The following is a 25,043-nucleotide window of genomic DNA, read 5'->3' as shown; positions in this document are numbered from 1 at the left end:
CTATTTAGGTGTCCCACATAGGTGGCAGGGGCCCAAGCACCTGGGTTATCCTCCACTGCTCTCCCAGGCACATGAGCAGGGAGCTGATGGTTTCTTCCCCCGTCCCTCCCCCCAAGTCCATAACCAGTTGTCTCCTAACAGCCTCGATACTTAAGGTGGAAGGGGGAGGGATAAGAAGGACTGTGGGCATAGTTCTGAGGCTGAGTCCAACTGAATGTCTGTGGGACAAGGAGCAGCCCCTTTGACAAGCAGCTCGGACTGTCCTATGGGGGAGGGGTGGTAACCCTAGCAACAGGTGCCTTTGTGTATCAGAGAGCCCTGCAGGGGCAAGTGTTTAGTCCTGGTTCTCGTATTATGTTCTGATTTGAGAGTCAGATAAGAAAATGAGCATGGTGTGTGTGCACTGGGTCCACTCTGGGTTATCTCTTGTATCTTGCATGCAAAACCAAGTAAGATGAAACCAGACCTTCATCTAATGAGAACCTTACAGACAAATGACAAATTGGCTCAGACCCCCAGTTTCCTGGTATAAAGAGGAAGGAACAAGCATCTAGGACCCTGGCAGAATTTCTACTCACTTGGGCTGCAGGAATAAAGACCACAGACACTGTTAGGTGACCAGAGACCCTTGCTCATCACCCCAATTCTGCCCTTGCCTGCCTGGGGGCACCAGTCTCCCATCTCTGGGTCAGTTGTTCACCCAGGGACAGATGGTACCAAGACCTGGCACACACAGGCACACAACGTTAATAATTAACGTGATTGGAATCAGCTCAAGGGTTACTAAAATAACACATGATTCTAAGGCTGAAGGTGGGTGGGGGTATCAGGTTCAGGAGTCCAGCGTTTAGGGGCTGACACCTGGGACTGGCTTGTCGCCATCTGCTTACTGTACAGGAGACCCATCCACGGTATCCATTTAACACCTGGGCCTGACACCTGGCATGCCAGCTCCACACTGGGTGCCAAACCAAGCCCGAGGGAACAGTCTGAATGCTTCCATGCACTGAAGAAATTGCATGTATGCATCCCTGGGAGGGAAGAGGGAAAGTGATGGGGATTTCGATTACAGCCAACTGAGATGCTATCTGTTGACCTGCAGGTTTTCCTTGCTTCACTCGCTAGTTGCTCTTGCTCCATAAAAGATGCACCCAGGTAAGCATGGAGGCTGGGGGACCAAGGGGATGAAAGAGGAAGAGAGGAAGGAAAACAGAGGAGGATGGGCAGTCAGCCAGACGGCACCTGCCAAAATCTGTGTGTGTGTGTGTGTGTGTGTGTGTGTGTGTGTGTGTGTGTGTGAAGGCGGAGGTAGGGCCTTAGCTGCTGTAGCAGTGTCCACCCTAGGGGATATGTTCACCATCTGTCATCCCATCCAGCCTCTGACCTCAGGAGTACAACAGACAGGTGCTTCTCTGGTTGCACACAGGGGACTGTAGAAGTTGGGAGGGTCACATCCAGGGGCAGGCCACAGAGGTACCACCAGGTCTGGAGCCCAAACCTAGCTCTCAGCAGCTGTGCCTTCGCACTTCCCCCCACCCTACACACACACAAAGGGGACTAAAGATCACCTCAGGCTTAGGATGAAGCAGGCGAGGGCCCTCAAAGGAGCAATTCAGAACCTGCTCAGCTGGTCATGGCAGAAATGAGCCCACAGGCCCCCAGCAAGGAGGATTTCCCAAAGGGAGGTGGCACGGGCAGAGCCAGAGACAGTTCCGAGGGGCAGGAGGCAGGCACAAAGGCCTAGAGCTGGGAGCAGAGGCTCGGGTGTGTGTGTGTGAAGGCGGAGTCAGCAAATCTCTCTGGGGGCTTAGCAGAATGTGAGAGGCAGACAGGGGACTTGGTGGGGCCCGTGTGTTGGAAGCGGAAGCAGAAGAAGAGAGTTTGCCTCTGCGTGTGGCTCCCTCAGGGTTGCAGGACTCGGCCCAGGTTGGGAGGGCAGAGGACAGACAGGGCAAGGTCAGGAATACATACCCCTTATTGGCCTCATGCCACCTGCTGGCCCCATGCCACCCGGGCTGGGGTGGGGTGCCCGGAACCAGCCTCTGCACACAGATGTACTTGCATTGGATCTCAATATGCACCTGTCATTGGGAGAGTGAATGATGGCATGGTTGTCAGGCAAGTGGCCGAACCTGAGGAGCTGGAAGGGGATGGAGGGGTTGATTAAAAGTGTCAGGCAGGAGCCAGGTGTTTTCAACACAGAACAAAATGACCAAAACCCTTTCCCTCCCACAGGTCCCAAGGTAGGAAGTTGTCCAGTCCTCCGCTCTCTTGCTGTGTCCTCTGGACCCCAGCCTCCAACCTAGATGCTCTACAAGCGGCCTCCACTCCCCCAAATGAAGAAAAGAGAGCAGGCTCAGGCCCCGGGCCCCAGGAGGCGGCGGTGGGGGGTGGGGCACAATGCCGCATGCACCCACCTCTGCTGCCTCAGCCTTCTCCTTGGCATCTCTCCTGTTTTCCCATCTGCCTCCTCCTTTCCTCACACCCCCTCCCTGCCCAGCAGCCGGTCCTCCCTCCCGCTGCTTCCCCGCCTGTCCCTGATTCTCTGCCTTCCTGCCTAACCCCATGGCATTGCTGGGTGGCTGGCTCGCTCCCAATGGCGTGGGGCCCTCTGAAGATTGCCCTCTCTCCCTCCTCCCACCACCCAGCAGATTCAGCTCCTAGGCCTGGATCTGTGACCTCTACCTCAAAAAGAGTCATGGGGGCAGAAGTAACCTGGGAGTTACCCACCCCCAGCCTGGCTTTAAAAGGGGCCCCAGATCCCCCAGTGTCTGAGCACAGAAGTGAAGTGTGTCTCTCTTCCCTGGCCCTGCAACAAGAAGCAAACAAAACCTTGCTGGTCTTGGAGCCTCAGAAGCAGGTCCAGCCAAGACAGAAGCTTAAACTGCACTTTTCCCAGGCCAGGCTTTTCACTTGACTTTTTTTCTTTTTTTAATAATGGAGTGATACTTTTTAAAAAGATCTTTCTTTCTTTTAGATTTTTATTTTATTTTTATCAGAAAGTCAGATATACAGAGAGGAGGAAAGACAGACGAAAATCTTCTGTCCATTGTTTCATTCTCCAAGTAGCTGCAACAGCCGGAGCTGAGCCGATCCAAAGCAAGGAGCCAGGAGCCTCCTCTGGGTCTCTAACATGGGTGCAGGCTCCCAAGGTCATCCTTGATCGTCTTCCCAGGCCACAAGCAGGGAGTTAGAAGGGAAGCGGGGCCACCAGGATTAGAACCGGCACCCATATGGGATCCTGACACAAGCAAGGCGAGGACTTTAGCCACTAGGCTATCATGCCAGGCCCAAGATTTTTATTTCTTTATTTTATTTGAAAGGCAGTAAGACAGACAAAATGTTCACAATAGGCAGGATCAGGCTAGGCTGAAGCCAGGAGTCTAGAACTTAATCCCACATGAGTGGCAGGCACCCAAGTAGCTAAGCCATCACCTGCCACCTCGGGAATCAGAAGCAGAGCTGGAGCTCAGCCCGCAGGACTGGGACACGGAATGGAGGCATGCCAAGCATTGGTCTACCCCGACCAGGCATTTACGTCTCATTATGTTCTTTCAGAGTTACTTATATTTTAATTTAAAGGCAGATTTACAGAGAGGAGAGACACAGACAGAGGTCTTCCATCTATTGGCTCACACTCCAAAAGGCCACAGCACCCAGAGCTGAGCTGATCCAAACCCTGAAGCTAGGAGCTTCTTCTGGGTCTCCCATATAGGTGTAGGAGCCTAAGGACTTGAGCCATCCTCTGCTGCTTTCCCAGGCCATAAGCAGGAAGATGGCTCAGGAATGGAGCAACTGGGACGGGAACTAGTACCAATGGGATGCTGGAGCCAGCAGGCAGAGGATTAGCGTGTTGAGCTAGTGCACCAGCCCCAATTATTATTCTTGATTTCTTGGGTTTGGCACCTGTTCAGCATCATGAGCTCACACCCATTCTCACACAAACACACACTTCCTTTTCCTTGGCTCCTGTGTCCCAGTGGATCCAGCCTCCTGGCTTCCCTGCCCCTGGCCCCCTAGTCCTCCCCTGCTTCCTTCAGCCTCATCCTTGCTGCTACATCTAATGAGTCTTAGCACAACAGTGTGGCAAAGCTTCAAATCACCCTGCAGGTGCTCTGGGCAGAGGGCTCATGCTTTGTCTAGCTACAAACTAGCTGATGTGCAGGGAAGGGCAGCCAGCATGCAGAGAAGCAGCCCAGTCTTCCCCCTGTTGTCTGCTCATTGCTCTGGGTTCAAGGCAAAGGAGGCCACACTCACTCACTTGTCACTTACTTGCCCTGCTGCCCAGCCCACCACCACAGCCCATTGCTGGTGCCCAGCAATCCTGAGTCCCCTGGGGAGGTGGGCAGAGGGAGAGTTAATCTCAGATCAGTTAGCATTAACCTCTGACTCACTGTCTGCTTGGTTCTCCACAGGGACACTGTGCTGGCGGCCATCCTCCGGGTCAATGTGGGCTACCCCCTGGCCATGGCCCAGGACATTGTCAAGGAGGGCATCCCCCAAAGCCCGGTGGACACCACCCTCCTGGCCATGGCCCAGGACACCCTCCTGGCCCGCACCCTCCTCATGGCCATGATCCTCACCACCACCACCACCACGGTCCACACCATTGAGGAGACAGAAGCAAACAAGCCAGAAGAGGAGGCACCTGAGCAGATCAACCCATGGAGCCGGCTGGTGGTCCGCTCGGCAATTTTGTCTTCCTAATAAATAGCCTGCAGAAGGCCATATCCCAGTCATCAGAGAGCCTGTCTTCTTTCAAATCTGTCCTGGCATTTGGGGGGCCCAGTGCCTCTGACTCCCCCATGGTGGAAATAGGGCATGCAGTCTGGCTGTCTGACGTGGGGCACAGTGGCGTCCACAGCATGCAGTTCCCCATATAAGGTCTGTTTGCCTTACCACTCCGTCCCCCTCCCATCAAGGCACCTCAAGTATGGCCTGGTCACCTCCCTTGCCCCCTTCCCAGAGCTGATGGGCCATCTGCACATCTCATTCAGTGAAAGTCTTCCATGGCCCCTTACCACCCAGGTTTGTCTAAATTCCTTAAACTTTTCAAGTCTTTGTCTCCTGCCTCAAGTCAAGTGTGTCTTACCTCCAGTTTCAAGCCCTGCAAGCCAGCAGCAGCCCTGCCACCTCTGTGATCCCCTAGGGCCTCTTAAGAAGAGAAGACGTCTTCCCTCTCTTCACACGGGCCTGCCCAATGGGCAACCATGTGGCAGCTGGCTCTTTTCCTCTCCAACCCACCCGAACGTGGCTCAGGGCAGACCTACCAACTTCTCCATGCTCTCCCACTGGTCCATCCAGAGTCATCCTCTGTCACTGGTGGTGCCTTGTACTGATGGTTATTAGCACACATCTCAAGGAAACTACAGTCCAAATTCCCCTTGAACTCCAACTCTTCCCAGCCTGATGCCTTCAGCCAAGGCATTCCCCCTGAACCCAGGCCAGGCCCTTCCGGCCTACACGAACACCATATCCTGTCCGGGCCCCCAGGCATCATGTCCTCTCGGTTCTGACTATGCCACTCTCCAGCCAGGTCCATCCAGGGGCCATCACACCCAGATGTGCTCTACCCTACACATCCTCCCAGCGACCCCCCACCCTCACTCCAAGAACCGGAGCCAGCAAGCGTCCTGGCGAAGGTGGCAAACCCTGGGTTCCTGCCAGGCTGAGGTGAGAGCACCAGGGGAATCTCAAGGGTCTGCCTTCTCCCTCTCTTGTCCCCACTCTCGGAAGTCTGCTCCAGGTAGAAGCTGATGCCTGGCCTCACTAGGGAGGCTAGGAGGGCGCCCGCCATGTCAGCCCCTCGGTGTCAGGCCCCACGAAGCTCAGGCCTGTATCCTCCTCTGTTTTTTGAGCTGCGAGGCTCTGAGAGAGGCCGGGGGCCGACAGCCTAAGCCAGACCAGCAGGGCGGAGGCGACCACCGCGCCAGCGCCGCGGGCTCCCTGACAGCCGGGCTGCAGCATCGCGAGGCGCCGCCCCTCTGGCCAGCTGCGCCCGGCCCCGGCGCCACGCGCATTGGTTGGGCTACTTTTCAGTCCCGCCCAGCGACCGGCCTTGGGAGCTGACGCCTGCGCACGAGTTCGCCGCCACCACCGCCGCTGCTGCCGCCGCCGCTTCAGCACCAGCGCCCGGACAGCGGCGCCGCCCACGGGCATGGACCGCGGTCGGTGCAACAGCGGCGGCAGTGGACGGGCTTCAGGCCCGGGTCCGGAAGGGAAGCAGCGGCCCGAAGAGGAACGCTTGGCTCCAGACGGCAGCTCCCCGGACAGGTACGCAGACCCAGCTCGCAAACCTGCCCAGCCCCTCCCCTCCCCCCACAGGTAGCCCCAGGAGCCGCCGTATGTCACCCCTTTCATACCCCTGCCTGGGGCGGGGGTTGGGGGTGCGGGGGTCCATCACGTTCCCGGCCTCCCTTCCCGCCCCCTCGTCTTGCTGGGTCTATTCACTTGCTCCCCGACCCACTTAGGGTGCTGGCATCCGATCGCGCCCACTGCCTTTCGGGGTGGGGGGACCTGCCCCACCCACTGTTCCGTACCTTGCCTCAAAGGCCCCATGCCCCTGTGCGCGCGCCCTTGGCCTCCCGCTCCCCCTGCCCTCCCCAGGTCCTGGCCCTGCGTCTGTTCAGGATGCCCCAAGCCCGCAGCAACCTCAGTACGGGTCCAGCATGTCAGTGTGCACGGAGACGCGCATGTTCGGCTGATGCGAGGCTGGCCCAGGCGGGTATCTTGGGGAGGGGAGGGCAACCACGTCAGGAGCTCTGTCGGTCGCTGGCCATCCCTGCATCGCCCCGGGGGCTGTGGCTGTGTGTGGGTTGGTGTCCCTGCGTGTGTGGTTGGCCACTGCTGTTCCCAGGGGCGGCTAAGCTTGCCGGCTCTGAGGCACAGACCCTCGGGGTCTACAGCTACCCCCGAAAGAGCTGCTAGTGGGACAGGAAGACCCACTGAGGGTCTCTGGCCTGCCCCTTTACGCACCATATGTATGAGGCTCCACAATCCCTGTGGCCTGTCTGGCTCTACATCCCCCAAAGCCCCTCCTCAGACATGACATGGCTCTCTCCTGCCTGGACTGGAGAAAAAAGAATTATTGACAGGTAAAAAGCAGAGCTGGATGCTGTCTGCAGACTGCCCCAGTTACAGTGTAGTTCTGGCCCTCGGAGACAAGGAAAGCCCCACAAGTGTGGAGAGCTACTCCCCTCCGCCGTGACCCCAGAACCCAGGAAGGTGAAAGGCACAAAGGCCTCTTCAGCAGAGGGATCCCCAGGGTGGATTTGTTTCCCCAAGGGGGACTGGAGCCAGTCTGGAGCCACAGCCTGAGAGGCTGCTGATGGGGCAAGGCCAGGGCAAGACCAGGAGAGCGGAGTACCCTGTATTGCTTTGTACCCTGGATACATTTACGTTGTCCAGGCTCAGTCCTTTCCAGGCCCAGACAACACTTGCTGTTTTACAGAAATTCTCTGGGACCCCAGTTCCTCCTTTCCCTAGAGGCCAGGGACACAGGGACTCGAACCTGACTCAGAAAGCAGAAATGCTCATGCTGAGTTTGATGGCACACATGCTGCAGAGACCAGTTCAGTGTTTTTAAAATGACCTTCTTGTTTTCCGGATGGTATAAGCTGAGCTGCTCCCCATCCATGCTGGCCCCTGCACGGTGAGCCTGCAGATGGACTTGGATGAGCCAAGCTGGGCCGTGTGTCTGGGGTGCTGGCAGCCAGGCCCTGCTGACTGGAGCTTTGGCCTGCTCTGTGAGGTCTGCAGCACTGCTCTGCACCCCCTGCCCGCTTGCCTGTCTTCTTGGTCGTTTGGCTGCCAGGCCAGCAGGCCCAGGCAGGCAGCCCAGAAAGTTACTCATCCCAATCAGAGGTGGAACTGAGAGGGAACTGGGGAAGCCAGGCCCAGGGTGCTTAACTGCTTGTGGTTATTGGGGTCTCCAGAGAGCCGTGGGCAGCAGGGGCTGGCAGGAGAATGTTTTTCCTTATGAGAGGCGTGGAGGCTGGCATTTTTCATTGGAAAGGCTGAGAAAAAGGCCTGGATCTACAGCAAATAGAACACGGAAGGTTTCAAATTCTGCTGCATTGAAAATGAATGGTGGGACTGTCAAGGAAGAGGAGATTGGGGGCAGCTGATCCTAGGTCCCTGAAAAAGACCAGAATGAGTTGATGGGAAAGAGCTGGGGCCTGGGAGACACCAGTGGAAGCAAACTGATTGAAGCGAGGGTCACCCTCGAGCGGAAGCCAATTAAGGAGGGGGCAGACTAAGGGCTCTCACTTTCTTCCAGCACCCTTGGAAGTGCTTACTTCACCTGACACAGGAAACCACCTCTGCAAATAGGGGTCTGGCTCCCAGGACAAGCCCAGTGCTCAGTGCTGCTCTCAGGCTGTGGGCAGCTGGAATGAGCTCCTCATCTCCACCCTGGCTGCCCATTCTCCTAACTCAGAATGGAGGGGAGTGAAGGCTGAGTGATCATCCTCATACCTTCAGAACCCAAGCCAGATCAAGCACAGTCCAAGCACATGGCAAGTGCTAAAAAGAGAAAGAGAGAGAGACATTCACCCAGCTTTATTTTGGCCCGCAGGGACTGGCCTACAGAGTTCCTTATCTGCCAGGACATCAGCAACTTCATGCAGTCATTTGAAACCTTGCTTTAAAACAACATTGGTCAAATTGCTATTTTTCTACATGCTGCAGTGATTCAGATCATGAGGGCAAAATTTGATGCCACTTTTGGATCAGACATACACACACACGCACACACAAGGAAAGCCCTGATAATTTAATACAGAGTGAGATTCTCAATGTGTGTGAAGTTCTGAAATGGAGGTTGCATTACCTAAAGCACCAAGAGGACAAGCTGGAAATGCAAATGCCCTTCTGAGGCACCCGCTCCCCACAGCCCTGAGTGTGAAACAAACATGTCTTCCTGTGCCAGGCTCCCGTCAGGCCCCTCACATATGTAAGCTTCATCAAGCCTGAGAGATGGACTGCGTCACCACGGCCTCCATAGAGAGGATGCTAATGTTCAAATTCATGTGTCTTTCCTGAGGCTCCAAAACTAAAGGGTGATGCAGTCAGGAGCCCACTCCCCCACTGTTACTGATTTTGTGCTGGAGGGTCATCCCATCCCAGACTGTGAGGCCAGCTTTCTAGAGGCACCCTGCTCCTCTGTGGGCAGAACTCAGCCACCGTGGGTAATGTCTCCCTGCCGCTGAGGCTGGAATTCCAGTCCCCAGCTCCCTGAACACTGCTGCAGGAAGGGCTAGACGCTGGGATTGGCTCTGCTGAGCCCTGGCTCTCCCATGGGAGCTACGCAAGCTCTGGGAGACCTGGTGAGCCAGACAGGACCGGAGAAAAGAAATAAGGCTCTACCAGGGAAACCCAGCCTGGGACCTTTTGGCCTCAATTCTGTTCTGTAGCCAACCTTGCCCAGCCTGCATGTGGCAGTCCTGCCTCTGAGAAGACACTGCATCTCCTCCAGGACTGTAGGAGCAGGGCTGGGTCTGTGTGCAGAGTGCTGCCCTGGTGAGCAGCATGGAGAGATGAATTCTTTGCTGATTCCTTCATGGCCTATTCCATGGGGGTTCCAATGCCCCTCCCCGACTATGCGCATATTTACAAGGTAAACCTGCTCTATGCATAACCCTCCACAGGGATGGTGGAGAGGCAGCAGTCTCCTTCACAAAACTGCCTGACCATCCCCATCCCTGTCACAGTCCGACCCTCTCCGGGCTCCCTCAGCACTCTGTGATTTCCTGTCTCACACCATTCAGAATGCAGGCCTGTCCACGTCTCGCCCCCTGTGAATGCCTACAGGGCGAGGACTGGGTCTTACTCGTGCTAGCCCCACTCTCAGTGGCCAGGTTAGCACCCAGCAGCAGCACTCCCTGGGCATCTTCTGTGTGCATGGTGTCGTTCAATACACTGAAGATAGAGATGAGTTAGTGCATCAGGCTCCTGTTCTCCCACCATTCAAATACCACATGAGAGACGGGTGAGAAACACGACAGAGGTAGGGAGGGTAGTTAAGTTACTTTTTAAAAAAGATTTAGTTATTTTTATTGGAAAGTCATATTTACAGAGAGAAGGAGAGACAGAGAAAAAGATCCTCCATTGGCTGGTTCACTACCCATGTGGCTGCACTGGCCAGAACTGAGCCAATCTGAAGCTGGGAGCCAGGAACTTCTTCCAGGTCTCCCACACAGGTGCAGGGTCTCAAGGCTTTGGGCCATCCTCCACTACTTTTCCAGGCCACAGGCAGGGAGCTGGATGGGAACTGTAGCAGCCAGAATACAAACCAGTGCCCATATGGGACCCAGGCACCTGCAAGGAAAGGATTTAGCCATTGAGCCATCACCCCATTATGTTGCTTCCTAACCATACCAGCATGCCTGTTTTTGTCTGGGCCCCTGCACTTCCAATCCAGCTTCCTGCTAATGTACAACCTGGAAGGTATCAAGTAATGGCCCAAGTACTTGGAATTCTGCCACCCATGAAGGAGATGCAGCCTGAGCTCTGGGTTCCTGGTTTTGGCCTCTCCCAGTCCTGGTTATGATACAGGCATTTGGAGAAGTGACTCAGAGGATGAAAGATATCTGTCTGTTTTTCGACTGAAAAAAAAAAACTTTTTTTTTTTTTAAAGATTTTATTATTATTGGAAAGCCGGATATACAGAGAGGAGGAGGAGAGACAGAGAGGAAGATCTTCCGTCCGATGATTCACTCCCCAAGTGAGCCGCAACGGCCAGTGCTGCGCCGATCCGAAGCCGGGAACCTGGAACCTCTTCCAGGTCTCCCAAGCGGGTGCAGGGTCCCAAAGCTTTGGGCCGTCCTCAACTGCTTTCCCAGGCCACAAGCAGAGAGCTGGATGGGAAGTGGAGCTGCCAGGATTAGAACCGGCGCCCATATGGGATCCCGGGCTTTCAAGGCGAGGACTTTAGCTGCTAGGCCACGCCGCCGGGCTCCCCCCCCAAAAAAAAGAAAAAACTTTTGAGACATATGATAACTCTCTAGTATTTGCTTTAGAAAAATGTTTTTAAAAAGATAAAGTATGGAAAGGGGTAGAGATGTACTGGATGACTATTTTAGAGAGTAGTCAGGGACAAGTAAAAAGATGGGCAATTAACTGGGAGAAAGCCACCAAGGGGAAGGGGTGAGAAAGCTCAGAGTTCTAAGGTGGAAACAAGGGTCCAGCAGGTAGTCTCTAAATCCTTGTCAAGAGAGTAAACAGAAGCGCCAGGACTGCCACTAGGAAGAACTGTACTCAAGGTCCAGTGGCCATCTCTCACTGAACATGTCTTTGAATCTATAGAATGAGAGATAGCTGTTTGGCCTAGTGGGTAAGCTACTGGTTGGGACGCCTACATCTCATATTGGGGTACCTGGTTCAAGTCCCAGCTTCACTACTGATTCCAGCTTCCTGCTTATGTGCACCCTAAGAGGCAGTAGATGATGGCTTCAGTAGTTAAGTCCCTGCCATGCATTTGGGAGATCTGGATTGAATCCCTGGCTCCCCACTGCAACCTGCAGCCTGGCCCAGCCTGTCTACAGGAGCAAATTAGCAAATGGAAGTTCTATCTTTCCAAAATAAGTAAAAACAATAAACAATTAATAAAAAAAAAGCCTATAAAACAAGGACAATGCTTGCCTTGTGAGATTCCTGTAAGGAATAAATAAAATCATTTCTAGAAAAGCATGTTCCATGTCTGACTCAGTGCCTGACATGCAGCAAGCATGAGTACATGATTGGATGAGGGAATGCAGACCAAGAAATAGGCTAAGGGTACAGACTAAACCCCTCTCTGTCTCACCTCTCTCCCAGGACTAGTACAAAAACAACCCTGAACCTTGTCTCCTTGTTTTACCTGTTGAATAATGCTGTGGCATGGGACAGCCCACCGCTGTCCTCCACCCTGAATTCCCTTTTCTCCACAGGTCCCAGATCAAGGCTGTAGCCCCTGAAGCAAGCCCAGAGAGAAGCTGTTCCCTCCACAGCTGCCCCCTGGAGGACCCCTCCAATTCCTCAGGACCCCTACATGCCAATTCCATCTTCCAGCCTGTGGGTCCAGCCGGCCCCTTGGCCCCTGCCCACTTTGCCTATCCCCAGGTGCCACAAGACTACCAGGGGGGCAGTTCTCTGCTAGGCCCGGGAGACAAGACAGCTCTCTGCTCCCATGGCTGCAGCTTCAGCTCCTCGCCTGTTCCCTCCCAGCTCGATGGGGCCTGGAAACCACCCTTGCAACACCACGTGGTCACCGTCAGGTAAGCCAGAGCCAGCAGGCAATCAGCGGCCACTGCAAGGCTTCATTCCCTAGGCACTACACTCCTTCCTTCCCTAGTGGAGAAGGCACCCCAGATGGGGTGGGAAGGAAGGGTGGGCACTTGGGCATCACACTATCCTAAAAAGGTTAATATCATTTTCCACCATCTCCCTCAGCACCTCCCCCCCCCCGCCGCTGCTACTCTCTGACACACACTCGAGGACTCTGACAAGCAGATGTCTTTTTTCTTTTACAGGCAGGAACAGGCCTTCCAGATGCCAAAGAGGTAGGCCTGGGCCTTCCCTGGACCCCTGGGGTGACCATGACAGGCCTAGTTTGCTCTGTTCCATGTATCCTCTGCCCCTACCCACCCTCAGTACACCCTAAGGTTACCAGCCCTGCTCTCACACCCAACCCCAACTCAGAAGGGCTCCCTCCCTCTTTCCCAGCTACTCCCAGCTGATTGCCGAGTGGCCAGTGGCCATGCTGCTGCTGTGCCTGGCCATCATCCTCTTCTGCACCATGGCTGGACTGCTGGGGAGCCGGCCGCCCGACTTCTCTGACCCTCTGCTGGTGAGGGGCCCAGGGAAGGGAGGGAGCTCCCACTCAGCCACCCAGGGGCAAGCTGCTTGTGTTCGGTCTAGGGTGGGAAGTTGGCGTGGCGTTGGCATGGTCCATCCGGGGGAAGGGTAGCAATGGTGGTTGGAGGAGATGGCAGAGAGATCATGCACCTATAGTCCAAGCACCCACAAAGGCAAAGCTGGGACAGGCCCAGCTGGAGCGCACTGGCTCTGCCCACCTGTGTGTCTTCGCCCTCCTTCCTCCAGGGCTTTGAGCCTAGGGACACCGACATTGGTCGTAAGCTGATGGTCTGGAGAGCACTGCAGGCCCTCACAGGCCCCAGGAAGCTGCTTTCCTTTTCCCCAGACCTGGAGCAGAACAGGTAACAGGTTCCCATCTTCGCGCCATGGGTTGGTGGGAAAGGGAGGCAGAGCAGGGTCTATAGCAAGGGGACATCAGGAGGGTGACTCCCCAGAGGGACAGAGGGGCTTGCCGGGGCTCACTGGGGAGTGGGTTCTGGCCTCCTCTGAGCTCTCCACCCCTAACAGTGCCCTCTGTCTCAGCTCCAACTCCCATGGCACTCGGGGCCCCACACCCGGGGTTATTGCCCAGGCGAACAACGTGCGCTCTCGGAGGATGGTGGAACCCCCAGAGGAGAGGCAGGAGGAGAGCTTCTTCTGTGGCCCTCCGGGTAAGCTGCAGCTTGGCCAGCTCCTTGCTTATTGGATGGGCAGGCCCAAATCAAATGTAGACAGAGAGAAGGAAGGCAGGAGGCTGGGTAATGGCTCGGAGGTAGGGTCAAGCAGGGTGGGGGTAGGGATGGGGGTGCTTTAGTGACAAGGTTATACCGCCAGCACCAGTTTCTGGCTCCTGAGAGTCTGAATGTCACATGGTCCTGGGAATGAGTAGGGTAAGCATGTTCCCTTTGGTGGGCCCCACAGCTGGGGCCCAGGGGCTTAGCTCCGGGGTGGGGATGTGTTGCAGAAAAGAGCTACGCAAAGCTGGTATTCATGTCCACCTCATCGGGCAGCCTGTGGAACGTGCACGCCATTCATTCTATGTGTCGCATGGAGCAGGACCAGGTAAGCTGGCTGGGGGGCTGCCAGGACTCATGGAAGAGCTGAGGACACATGGCACCCAATCCCAAGAGAATCCCTCTGAGCCAGGACTGCTGGGGGTAGGGGAGCAGCTGGGGAAGCATGTTCCTGGCTTAGACAACAGATGCAATCCTGCCGAAAGAGAAAGAGACCTCAGGTTGGGGTGGGGCCTCAGGGTCTGTTTCTGGAAGAGCCAATATCCAGGTGCCTCAAAGAGAACTCATGCAGAGCCAAGGGAAGGGGTAGTAAGGCCAGTCCTGAAAAAGAGGCTTCAGCCCAGGAAGCCGGCACTGCAGACTTCAAGGCCCCAGCTCTCCCCAGTCCCAGCAGCATCCATCTAGTTATGCTGGTGGGACCCACGATGGAAGGTTTCCTGCTAGAAACAGTGCGAGAAGCCACTTGGCAGCCCAGGCCTCCCCTTCCCCTGAGGCCCAGATACTGCCAAGAGCAAGTGTCCTGCAGGCATAGGCATAGACCCAGGGCCAGGGCTGCCTGGTTTCTGGCAGGTTGCCTAACCTCAGTGCTTCCTTGTCTGTGTATGGTGTTTTCTTCATGGGAACGTTGGGATGACAAGGTAGAATGGGTGAAAAGGGGAGGATAGCCTAAAGGCAGGCAACAGCAAGCATTCCATAATGTTACTGTTGGCATCACCGGGGTTGTGGGCCCAGGACCACACAGCCAGTTAGTGTAGGGCAGAGTCAGTGCTGTCTGCACTACACTAGCTATCACAATATCAGCAGCAGGGTGAGAGAAAAGCTGGGGGGGGGGCGGGTACGGGGCCTAAAAAGGAAACAACTCTGGCCCTAGAGGGTTGAAGGAGCCTCTGTATACAGGCAGGACATGGGGTTTGGCAGTGACCCTCGCCCTGGAAGTTCTGGCCTGTCTTTGTTTAATTTCTTGCTTCCAGCTCCCTAGAGCCCTGACCCTATTCCTTCTGTGGCTGCCACATGCGTCCTCTCCACCCCCATCCTGGGATGTGTGACCTGTAGAGGCCCCTAAGGGCAGGGTTGTCCAGGCCACAGCCTCGGACAGCATCCCGGAGCCTGCTCTCTGATGGAGTTGAGATGTGGCTGGTGGCACTGGGCTGGGACCCAAAGGTCAGTTCCGCAGGGCTGTCTGAGTGTCTGCTTGCCTGTGCGCTGCAACCTGCAAGGAGGTGAGAGAGACCCTCCCCTAACTACCCCCTCCCTGAGCTCTCTCCTGCTGTGTGTGCCCTACAGATCCGCTCCCACACCCACTTCGGGGCTCTGTGCCAGCGGACAGCAGCCAATGAGTGCTGCCCCAGCTGGTCTCTGGGCAACTATGTGGCCGTGCTCTCCAACCGCTCTTCCTGCCTGGACACCACCGAAGCGGACACAGCCCGCATCCTGCTCCTGCTGCGGGCCTGTGCCCTCTACTACCACCGGGGAACCTTAGTGCCCTCCTGTCTGGGCCCTAGGCATGCTCGCTCCGCAGGCTGCGCCCAGGTTCCCCCCAAGTGCACACAGAGCAGTGCCATCTACCAACTCCTGCACTTTCTGCTAGATCGGGACTTCCTGAGTCCCCAGACTGCTGACTATCAGGTGCCCTCCCTCAAGTACAGCCTGCTGTTCCTGCCCACCCAGAAGGGGGCCTCCATGATGGACATCTACCTGGACGGCCTGCTCATGCCCTTGGCGATTTCTGACAACTACACGTCCATCACGGGCATGGACCTGGGACTTAAGCAGGCGCTGCTTAAGCACTACTTGGCCCAGGATACAGTGTACCCTGTGCTGTCCCTGGCTGCCATCTTCTTCGGCGTTGCCCTCTACCTGCGTTCGCTCTTTGTCACACTCATGGTGCTGCTGGGGGTGCTGGGCTCCCTGCTGGTGGCCTTCTTCCTTTACCACGTGGCCTTCCGCATGGCTTACTTCCCCTTCGTCAACCTAGCAGCCCTGATCCTGCTTAGCGGCGTATGCGCCAACCACACGCTCATCTTCTTTGACCTGTGGCGCCTCAGCAAGAATCAGCTGCCCTCTGGGGGGCTGGCGCAGCGCGTGGCCCGCACCATGCACCACTTCGGCTACCTGTTGCTGGTCTCCGGCCTCACCACTAGCGCGGCCTTCTATGCCAGCTACTTGAGCCACCTGCCGGCCGTGCGCTGCTTCGCCCTCTTCATGGGCACAGCCGTGCTGGCACACGTGGCACTCACGCTGGCCTGGCTGCCCGCCTCCGCCGTGATCCACGAGCGCTATGTGGCGCGCGGCTGTGCGCCCCAGGGCCCGTGGGGCCGCAGCGCGCCTGGACGCCTGGTGCTGGCATTACACCGGCGGCTCCGCGGCCTGCGCAAAGCAGTCGCCATGGGCTCGCGCTTGCTCTTCCAACGCCTGCTGCCCTGTGGCGTCATCAAGTTCCGCTACATCTGGATCTGCTGGTTTGCCGCGCTGGCAGCAGGGGGAGCCTACATCGGCGGCGTCAGCCCGCGCCTGCAGCTGCCCATTCTGTCGCCACCCAGTGGCCAGGTCTTCCGGCCCAGCCACCCCTTTGAGCGCTTCGACGCCGAGTACCGCCAACAGTTCCTGTTTGAGCAGCCCGCAGAGGGCAAAGGTGGCCGCATGCCCGTTGTTTTGGTGTGGGGCGTCCTGCCCGTGGACACAGGCGACCCACTAGACCCTCGCAGCAACAGCTCCCTGCTGAGCGACCCTACCTTCTCTGCCACCGGCCCCGATGCCCAGCGCTGGCTGCTGGCCCTCTGTCACAGCGCACGGAACCAGAGCTTCTTCGGCCCGCAGCCAGGGAGCTGGCCCACGGTGTGCTTCGTGGAGGCCCTGCAGCGCTGGATGGAGAGCCCTGGCTGTGCCAGGCTGGGGCCCGACCTCTGCTGTGGCCAGTCCAGCCTGCCCTGGGCCCCGCAGCTCTTCCTGCACTGCCTCAAGATGATGGCTCTGGAGCAAGGCCCTAATGGCACCCGCGACCTGGGACCTCGTTTTGACGCTCACGGGGGCTTGACTGCCCTGGTCCTGCAGTTCCAGAGCAACTTTGAATACAGCCCAGACTACAGCCAGATTCACCACTTCTACACCGAGGTCAGCCGCTGGCTGGCCCTGGAACTGGGCCTGGCCCCTCCGGGCCTCCGTGGCGGGTGGTTTACCAGCCACCTGGACCTGTTCAGCCTGCAGCACAGCCTGACCACAGAACCGGCTGTGGTGCTGGGCCTGGCCCTGGCACTCGCCTTCGCCACCATGCTGCTGGGCACCTGGAATGTCCCGCTGAGCCTGTTCTCCGTGGCAGCCGTGGCTGGCACAGTGCTGCTCACCGTGGGGCTGCTGGTCCTGCTTGAGTGGCAGCTCAACACTGCCGAGGCCCTCTTTCTCTCGGCATCCGTGGGCCTCTCGGTGGACTTCACCGTCAACTACTGCATCTCTTACCACCTGTGCCCACACCCTGACCGCCTGAGCCGCGTGGCCTTCTCATTGCGTCAGACCAGCCGTGCCACTGCCGCAGGCACTGCGGCCCTGTTTGCAGCCGGCGTGCTCATGCTGCCAGCCACGGTGCTGCTCTACCGCAAGCTGGGCATCATCCTTATGATGGTCAAGTGTGTCAGCTGCGGCTTCGCCAGCTTCTTCTTCCAGTCCCTGTGCTGTTTCTTTGGGCCCGAGAAGAACTGTGGGCAGATCCTCTGGCCCTGTGCCCATCTGCCATGGGACATTGGAACCGGGGATCCTGCTGGGGAGAAGTTGGGCCACCCTCGCCAGGGCTCAGTGGGAGGGGGGTCCGGGTCCTGCTCAGACCACTACGAGCTGCAGCCCCTGGCCCGGCGCCGCAGCCCCAGCTTTGACACCAGCACGGCTACCAGCAAGTTGTCCCACCGGCCCTCGGTGCTCTCAGATGACCTGCCACTACATGATGGCTCCTGCTGCTCCCGGCCCCTGCCAGCCCCTGTCTCCCCCAGGGAGCTGCTGCTGGACCACCAGGCAGTCTTCAGCCAGTGCCCAGCCCTGCAGACCTCCTCCCCCTACAAGCAGACCGGCCCTGGACCCCAGCCCCCAGCCAGGCCAGAGTGCCAAGGGCAGAAAGATGAGCCCCTGCAGGAGCCCCCAGAAGCCCCACCCCAACCCCCCAAACCTAAGGCCGAGGAGCTCCCCGATGGCCTCTGTTCCTCAGCCAGCACCCTGGAGGGGCTCAGCGTCTCTGATGAGACCTGCCTTAGCACCTCGGAGCCCAGCGCCCGTGTGCCAGATTCTACGGGCGCCTCCCCGGACGACCTGGATGACACTGAGCAGCCGGTGCCTGAGCGGGGCCAGCTCAATGGGAAGCGGGACACCCTGTGGCTGGCCCTGAGGGAGACGGTATATGACCCGTCACTGCCTGCCTCCCACCAGAGCAGCACATCCTGGAAGGGCCGGGGTGGGCTGGGAGACGACAGCCCCGTGGTGTTGCCCAACAGCCAACCTGATCTGCCCGATGTTTGGCTGCGCAGGCCCAGCAGCCACACCTCGGGCTACAGCAGCTAAGAGAGTTCCCTGAGGGGAGGTTGCACCAGGGCTCAGGCTCTTCACCCCTGGCAGGGAAGGCTGGGACAGGGGCAGCACCAGGTCTTACCCCAAATCCACGAGGGGACGGTCCCCCAGCCCACCCCACCACCAGCTGAGGGTTTGAAACCCTGCCCAATGCTCCCGCCATGGCTCTGGTTGCTACTCGGTCTTCTCATCTGGAGGCTTCAGTAAGCAGAGCGTTAGTGGACACACCCAGCTGCCCTTGTGACTGTGTCCCCTATAGTACCAGCCAGGAACCCTCCTCTAGAAAGGGGAAAGGTCAGATGGGAGGGCTTGGCTCCCATCCCCCATGATGGGAGGCTGAGGGACCCCTTCCCCGGGATCCTGTCGGGGTGCCTCACTGACCAGCATGGCCCTCAAGATCCTCCACAGCCTCCTAGGTCTCATTCCTGTTATGGGCTTTTGGTCAGGGCATGGCCCTGCAAGGCCTCTGTACTGAATGGCCCTGCCCTCCTCATGGTCACCAGGCCGGGAGGAGCTGGTTGTGGGAGTGAGCAGTGGGTGGGCGGGGTTATCAGCCTCAGAGCATCCCCAGGGGGCAAACAGGTGTGGGTGCTGTCCCATGTTAGCACATGACAGCAATTGTGCATGTGTCCCTGGTCCTCTCAGTGCCCCTAAAGGTCACTGCATCATGCAGAGTAGCCTGTAGCCGGTCAGCTTCTTGCATTCCAATGTCAAGGTAAAGACACTGCGACTGATGGAGGTCACTGGTTTATCCCATGTCCTACTGTCCCCCTGTGGCCATCAATGGCAGAGTGTATTCCTGACTCACTGCACCTTCCCCAGGCTGCCCCCAGGGCCACTGCCCTGCCGTTGTCTTGTCCCTGCACTGCTCACACCTGCTCCAGTGTCTCTGAGTAAATCCTCCCAGCTCCTCCTCTCCATCGCCCCAAGTTTCCCCTCCACATGCCCATGTGGGGTGTTGTGGCTGCTCTGGTTCTCTGGGGTTCAATACCTGCAGTGTGTGGAGGGACCCCACCAGGTGTGCTCCCGAGGGGAGCAGAATCCAGTGGAGGGAGGAACTCTGGAACTTGCCTACTAGGGGAGTGCATGAATCTGAAGCTGTTCCCCAGATAGGGCCCCTACCCCTGCTTCCAAGGACAGGGCTCTCTGGGGAACTCAACAGACTGAAGACTGGCTCTCCCTCCCACCCCTGCCATGAGTCTGACCTGCATGAACGCTGTGACTCTGGGCAACAGCAGCAAGTTGCCTGAACACCTGCTTAACGTTGTTTGCATGTGGCAAGGTGACCAAGGTATTGAAGGAAGACAGAGCATCTGCCCTGGGAGAGCTCACTCCAGCTGGGGACACCTGCCACACTCAGACATCACAGAGGGTGCCCTGTGCCTGGCATCGTCTTGCTTCTGGAGCTCCCATTCCCATGGCAAGATGAGCAGGAAGGCTTCCTGGAGGAGGAATGACTTGAGCTGGGCTTCAGATAGACCATGTATCAGACCAGGAGGGAATCTTAGCAATCGTATAGTCCAGCAACTTTCCAGTCCGGTGCCTTGAGGAGCCTTTCTTCAAGGAATCCTGAGTGGAAATCCAAGATGCAAAACAGGTGCAAAGCAGTTACTCTGGTGGGTGCCAGGCCAAGGGGCACAGACACAACTTGGCTTCCCCCTGTCCTACAGCCTCTTGGGGGTCCTGGGGAAGCCCTTGGGGCTCCTGGCAACTCTGCAGAATGTGCCATGAAAACCACTGATCCATGTCACGGATAAATGTCAGCAGAGGGCCAGCCTGCCAATGGGCAGAGCTGTGAGAGGGTACTTTGTTTTAGCCCTCCTTGTTCTCCTTTATTATTGAGACCTACCTCCCACCCCAAGTTGCCCATGAGAAGTGGAGCAGAAATCCCAGCAAGACCAGCGAGCTGTGGAAGAAATTGAAGACGGTGCCAACCTATCTCATTACCCCAGGGACACTGACTCCAGGACTCCTACCCCAGCCCACCCACCCCCATGGATAGTAAAAGCCCTTGTGTTTAAGTCCCTTATAGACGATGGCGTAATATTTGCATATAATCTGCACATATATCCTTCTGTACACTCCGTCCACTCTAGATTATGTGTGATCCCTGATGTGATGTAAATGTTATGTAAGTTGTTGTTATATTGTTTTGTCTAGGGAGTCATGGCAAGAAAAGCTGTCCATACATGTTCAATACAAACACAAATATTTTTTTTCCACTCTTTTTCCTTTGTGGTTGGTTGAATCAACAACTGCAGAACTCAGAGATACAGATCTTGTGGTTCCTGTGCCGGGGAAGGAAATTAAGACAGAAAGGGGACACACTGACTGGGCCTGTTCTCCTGGGGGTCAGCTGGGACCTCTCTCCCTTCATGTCCAGGCAGCAAGTGGCTTCCCTGGCCTAGGACTGCTCCCCAAGGTGCTGACCGTGTCCCTTACAGCTGGACTCCCTGAGGCTGAGAGCAAGTCCAGCAGATAGGTTACTCAGCAACTCATCCAGTCGCATGGGAGACCAGCAGGCCCCTTCTGGGTCTTGCCAAGGGAGACATCAGTATCTGGGTCTGGAGCTCTAAACACTTCTCCTGAACCTAACTGAAGTGGTGGGAAGGTGGTAGAGGGGATGAGCAATTTGGGCACGTGGTGGTCAGGGGCCACTTGGGGATTTCTGCAAGCCGTGGCCACACAATCCTGCAGGAAGGCAGATGAGCCAAGAGTAGCCAGTGTGCGGGCTTCTGGCTTCAGATCGGCGCAGCACCAGCTGTTGTGGTCACTTGGGGAGCGAATGGATGGACAGAAGATCTTCCTCTCTGTCTCTCCTCCTCTCTGTATATCTGACTTTGCAATAAAAATAAATAATAAATCTTTTAAAAAATGATAAATAAGTAAATATTTTAAAAAGTTATCTGGGGCCCGGCGGCGTGGCCTAGCGGCTAAAGTCCTCGCCTTGAAAGCCCCGGGATCCCATATGGGCGCCGGTTCTAATCCCGGCAGCTCCACTTCCCATCCAGCTCCCTGCTTGTGGCCTGGGAAAGCAGTTGAGGACGGCCCAATGCATTGGGACACTGCACCTGCGTGGGAGACCCGGAAGAGGTTCCAGGTTCCCAGCTTCGGATCGGCGCACATCGGCCTGTTGCGGCTCACTTGGGGAGTGAATGGATGGAGGGAAGATCTTCCTCTCTGTCTCTCCTCCTCTGTGTATATCTGGCTGTAATAAAATGAATAAATCTTAAAAAAAAAAAAAAGTTATCTGGGTGTAGGGTCCGTGACCAAATGAATCTGAAGGCTACTCTGGAGCCCTTCCTCCATTCTTGCTCCCGGCTAAAGTACTTTCCCTCCTTGCATCCAGCTCCTTCCCATCAGCAAATGTATCTCTAAGTATCTGCATCTTCTAGAAAACTCTTCCTTGACCCCGCCACCTCGCCGCCAGCTGCTACCCTGTTGCTCTACTGCATTTCCACACTGACTCTAACCCCCGCTCCTGCCATCCGCACTCCTGCCTTCTCCAGTCGTTTCAATGTGTCAGCATGTCTTCCATTCCAAACTCTGCCAGGAACTTCTCTTGCTACACTGATCCATGGTTTCTTTACTGCTAAGTCAAACAGGAGCTTTCTGAGCTCTCAGTTGTCTTGCCCTTTCAGCTATTTCCAGTAGTTTACCCCTCCCTCCTTCCTGACTTCTGGGAGACCAGTTTCCTTTTCATTTTCTTCCCACCTCTCTGGCACCTCTTTATCAAGTTCTCTGGCAGGCAACTTTTTCTATCACTTCAAATTCTAACTTCAGGTGTCCCTGTCCTTGTTCCTAGGCCTCTAGCACACTGTTCTCTTGATGATTTCTTTAAAAGCTTTATTTTATTTTTATTAGAAAGGAGGTACACAGAGAGGAGGAGAGACAGGAGAGTAAGATCTTCTGTCCATCGATCTCCCCAAGTGGCTACAATGGCCGGAGCTGAGCCAATCCGAACCAGGAGCCCAGAACCTCTTCTGGGTCTACCACGCTGGTGCAGAGTCCCAGAGCTTTGGGCCGTCCTTGACTGCCTTCCCAGGTCACAAGCAGGGAGCTGGATGGGAAGTGGGGTTGCTAGGATTAGAACCGGCGCCCATATGGGATCCCAGCGCATACAAGGCGAGGACATTAGCTGCTAGGCTACCACACCATGCCCTCTATTGATGATTTTTTTATTGATCAAAGTTAACTTACTCACCTCTGGACAGCCAATTTAGCAGAGACCAGAGTCACAGACAAAGATTCATTAGAAGTAGTTAGTCAAGTTGTTGGCTGTCCTGTCCTGGGGAGAGTGTGGATTTTCTGATGCTAGCCAGATCTGCTCTTTTCAATATGCAAGTCAGCAGGACTTGAAAGAGAACAGGGAAGACAAGGGGTCAGTTAGTTGACTCTTGGGCAGATTACCACAGTCCTTTCTCATCGCGACCCTGGAGCTGTTAAGAGGAATTTCCTTTGGTATGAAGCCTGACTGTTGGCAGTAGGCAGCTGTCTTTCTTGTCTAAGGTATAAGCCTGCCATTCTGGCTATTTGCTCACAGTTGTGGCAATTGGCTCCTGACCACTTTTAGACAAGCATTCTCCATCCATTTGTACAAGCAATCTGATTCGTCACAGGATTAGCTATTCATTTTTGTTAAAGCTAATGGAAGGGTGGGCCTGGTGCAATAGTGTAGCAGTTAAAGTCCTCGCCTTAAATGCACTGGGATCCCATATGGGCTCTGGTTCTAACCCTGGTGGCCCCGCTTCCCATCCAGCTCCCTGCTTGTGACCTGGGAAGGCAGTCGAGGATGGCCCAAAACCTTGGGACTCTGCACCCGTGTGGGAGACCTGGAAGAAGCTCCTGGCTCCTGGCTTCGGATTGGCTCAGCACCAGCCATTGCAGCCACTTGGGAAATGAACCATCGTACAGAAGATCATCCTCTCTGTCTCTCCTCCTCTCTGTATGTCTGCCTTTCCAATAAAAATAAATAAATCTTTAAAGTTAATGGAAGGGAGAATATAATCATTGCTATAGTTTCATCACATGCCATGGTGTGAAGTGTATCTCATATAAATAACACAACATGCCTGTGTAGACTAAAGACCTACACACAAACACTTCTGAAAGGTCAGAGACAGGCACTGTGGCAGAGCGGGTTAAGCCTGAGCTTGGGACACGTGTCTTCAATTGGAATTCCAGTCCAAGGTCCAGCTCCTCTGTTTCGGGTCTGCTTCCTGCTGCTGCATCCTGGGATGCAATAGCTCTTGGTTCAAATGCTTGGGACTCTGTCACTCATATAAGAGACCCGGATGAAGGGCTTGGCTCCAGGCTTTGACCTGATCCATCCCCAGCTGTTGTGGGCATTCAGGGAGTAAAGTAGTAGATGGAAGTACTGTCTGTTGTTCTGCCTTTGACTGAAGCAGATGAAAGAAAATAATAAACATTTTTAAAGCTCATGGAAAAATGAAAATGAAAGGTACGTATTTTTCTGCAAAGTCAGATTTTTTTTAAGATTTATTTATTTTTATTACAAAGTCAGATATACAGAGAGGAGAGACAGAGAGGAAGATCTTCCGTCCATCCATTCACTCCCCAAGTGAGCGCAACAGCAGGTGCTGTGCCGATCCAAAGCTGGGAACCTGGAAACTCCTCTGGGTCTCCCACATGGGTGCAGGGTCTCAAAGCCTTGGGCTGTCCTGGACTGCTTTCCCAGGTCACAAGCAGGGAGCTGGATGGGAAGTGGAGCTGCCAGGATCAGAACCGGCGCCCACGTGGGATCCCAGGGTGCATTCAAGGCGAGGACTTTAGCCGCTAGGCCACACTGGTGGGCCCTGTAAAACAATTTTTTAAGAGCCCAGTGCAATGGCTCAATGGCTAAATCTTCATCTTACAAGTGCCAGGAACCCTATGGGTATTGGTTTGTGTCCCAACTTCTCCACTTCCCATCCAGCTCTCTGCTTGTGGCCTGGGAAGGTAATAGAGGATAGCCTTGGAACTCGCATGGGAGACCTGGAAAACGTTCTGGGCTCCTGGTTTCGGGTTGGCTTAGTTCTGGCCAGTGCAGCCACTTGGGGAGTGAGCCAGCCAATGAAGGATCTTTCTGTCTGTCTCTCTTTCTGTAAATCTACCTTTCCAATAAAAATGATTAGATCTTTAGAAATTTTTTTAAATCCATGCATCGTTTTTCATAATACTTAACGTCCCTTGAACTTTTTGATGACCCTGGTGTTTCAAACTGCCCACTTGCTGCTCCACTGGAATGTCTCAAAGGCACTTCACATTTGCCACGTTCAAAACTAAACTCATTCTCCCTCAACACAAAATAATGACTCTCTGTGCAATTTCTCAAGTCAGGGAGTTATCCTTAACATCTCTTCTCCCTCTCTCTCCCTAGCCCTCCTTTTCAGTCCAGGCCTCATGTTGCGGGCACAGAAAGAGAGAGGATTGCCAGCAGGTGTGGCAGCACACAGCTCCACCATGCACTGCCCAAATCCCACCCCTTCATGCAGACAGCAGCTAACAGCCTAACCATGGCTCCTCTGGAAATATCTAAAGATAGTTCAGGCTGGGTGCCCACAAGTCCTTTAGTTCATTATACCATTGTAAAGTTCCATGGCTGACACACCCATTCTCACCACACACCCAATGCCATGACACTTCTGAGAT

The 25,043-nt window shown here is 55.6% G+C and overlaps 1 protein-coding gene and 1 long non-coding RNA gene across 3 annotated transcripts; both read left to right on the top strand.

The window, feature by feature from the left end:
• Nucleotides 1-246: 246 nt before the first annotated feature.
• LOC131480549 (uncharacterized) lies at nt 247-2,332 on the top strand. The gene is made up of 2 exons (XR_009245618.1): nt 247-1,155; nt 2,236-2,332. It is a non-coding gene; the product is annotated as an uncharacterized LOC131480549 (long non-coding RNA).
• A 3,032-nt stretch (nt 2,333-5,364) lies between these two features.
• Nucleotides 5,365-18,635, top strand: DISP2 (dispatched RND transporter family member 2). 2 transcript variants are annotated; one of them, XM_058666066.1, is made up of 8 exons: nt 5,365-6,273; nt 11,928-12,254; nt 12,510-12,539; nt 12,703-12,826; nt 13,081-13,196; nt 13,378-13,505; nt 13,799-13,896; nt 15,132-18,635. In XM_058666066.1, the coding sequence occupies exons 1-8, from the start codon at nt 6,158-6,160 to the stop codon at nt 18,384-18,386; spliced, it is 4,194 nt and encodes a 1,397-aa protein (XP_058522049.1). In that variant the 5' UTR covers nt 5,365-6,157; the 3' UTR covers nt 18,387-18,635. The 2 variants fall into 2 exon arrangements, with proteins under 2 accessions (XP_058522049.1, XP_058522048.1); XM_058666065.1 differs by having other exon boundaries at nt 13,363-13,505.
• The last annotated feature ends 6,408 nt before the right edge of the window (nt 18,636-25,043 follow it).

Source organism: Ochotona princeps, chromosome 6 (assembly GCF_030435755.1).
Source record: "Ochotona princeps isolate mOchPri1 chromosome 6, mOchPri1.hap1, whole genome shotgun sequence".
NCBI classification, from domain to species: Eukaryota; Metazoa; Chordata; class Mammalia; order Lagomorpha; family Ochotonidae; genus Ochotona; species Ochotona princeps.
This window is presented reverse-complemented; position numbering and strand designations above follow the sequence as displayed.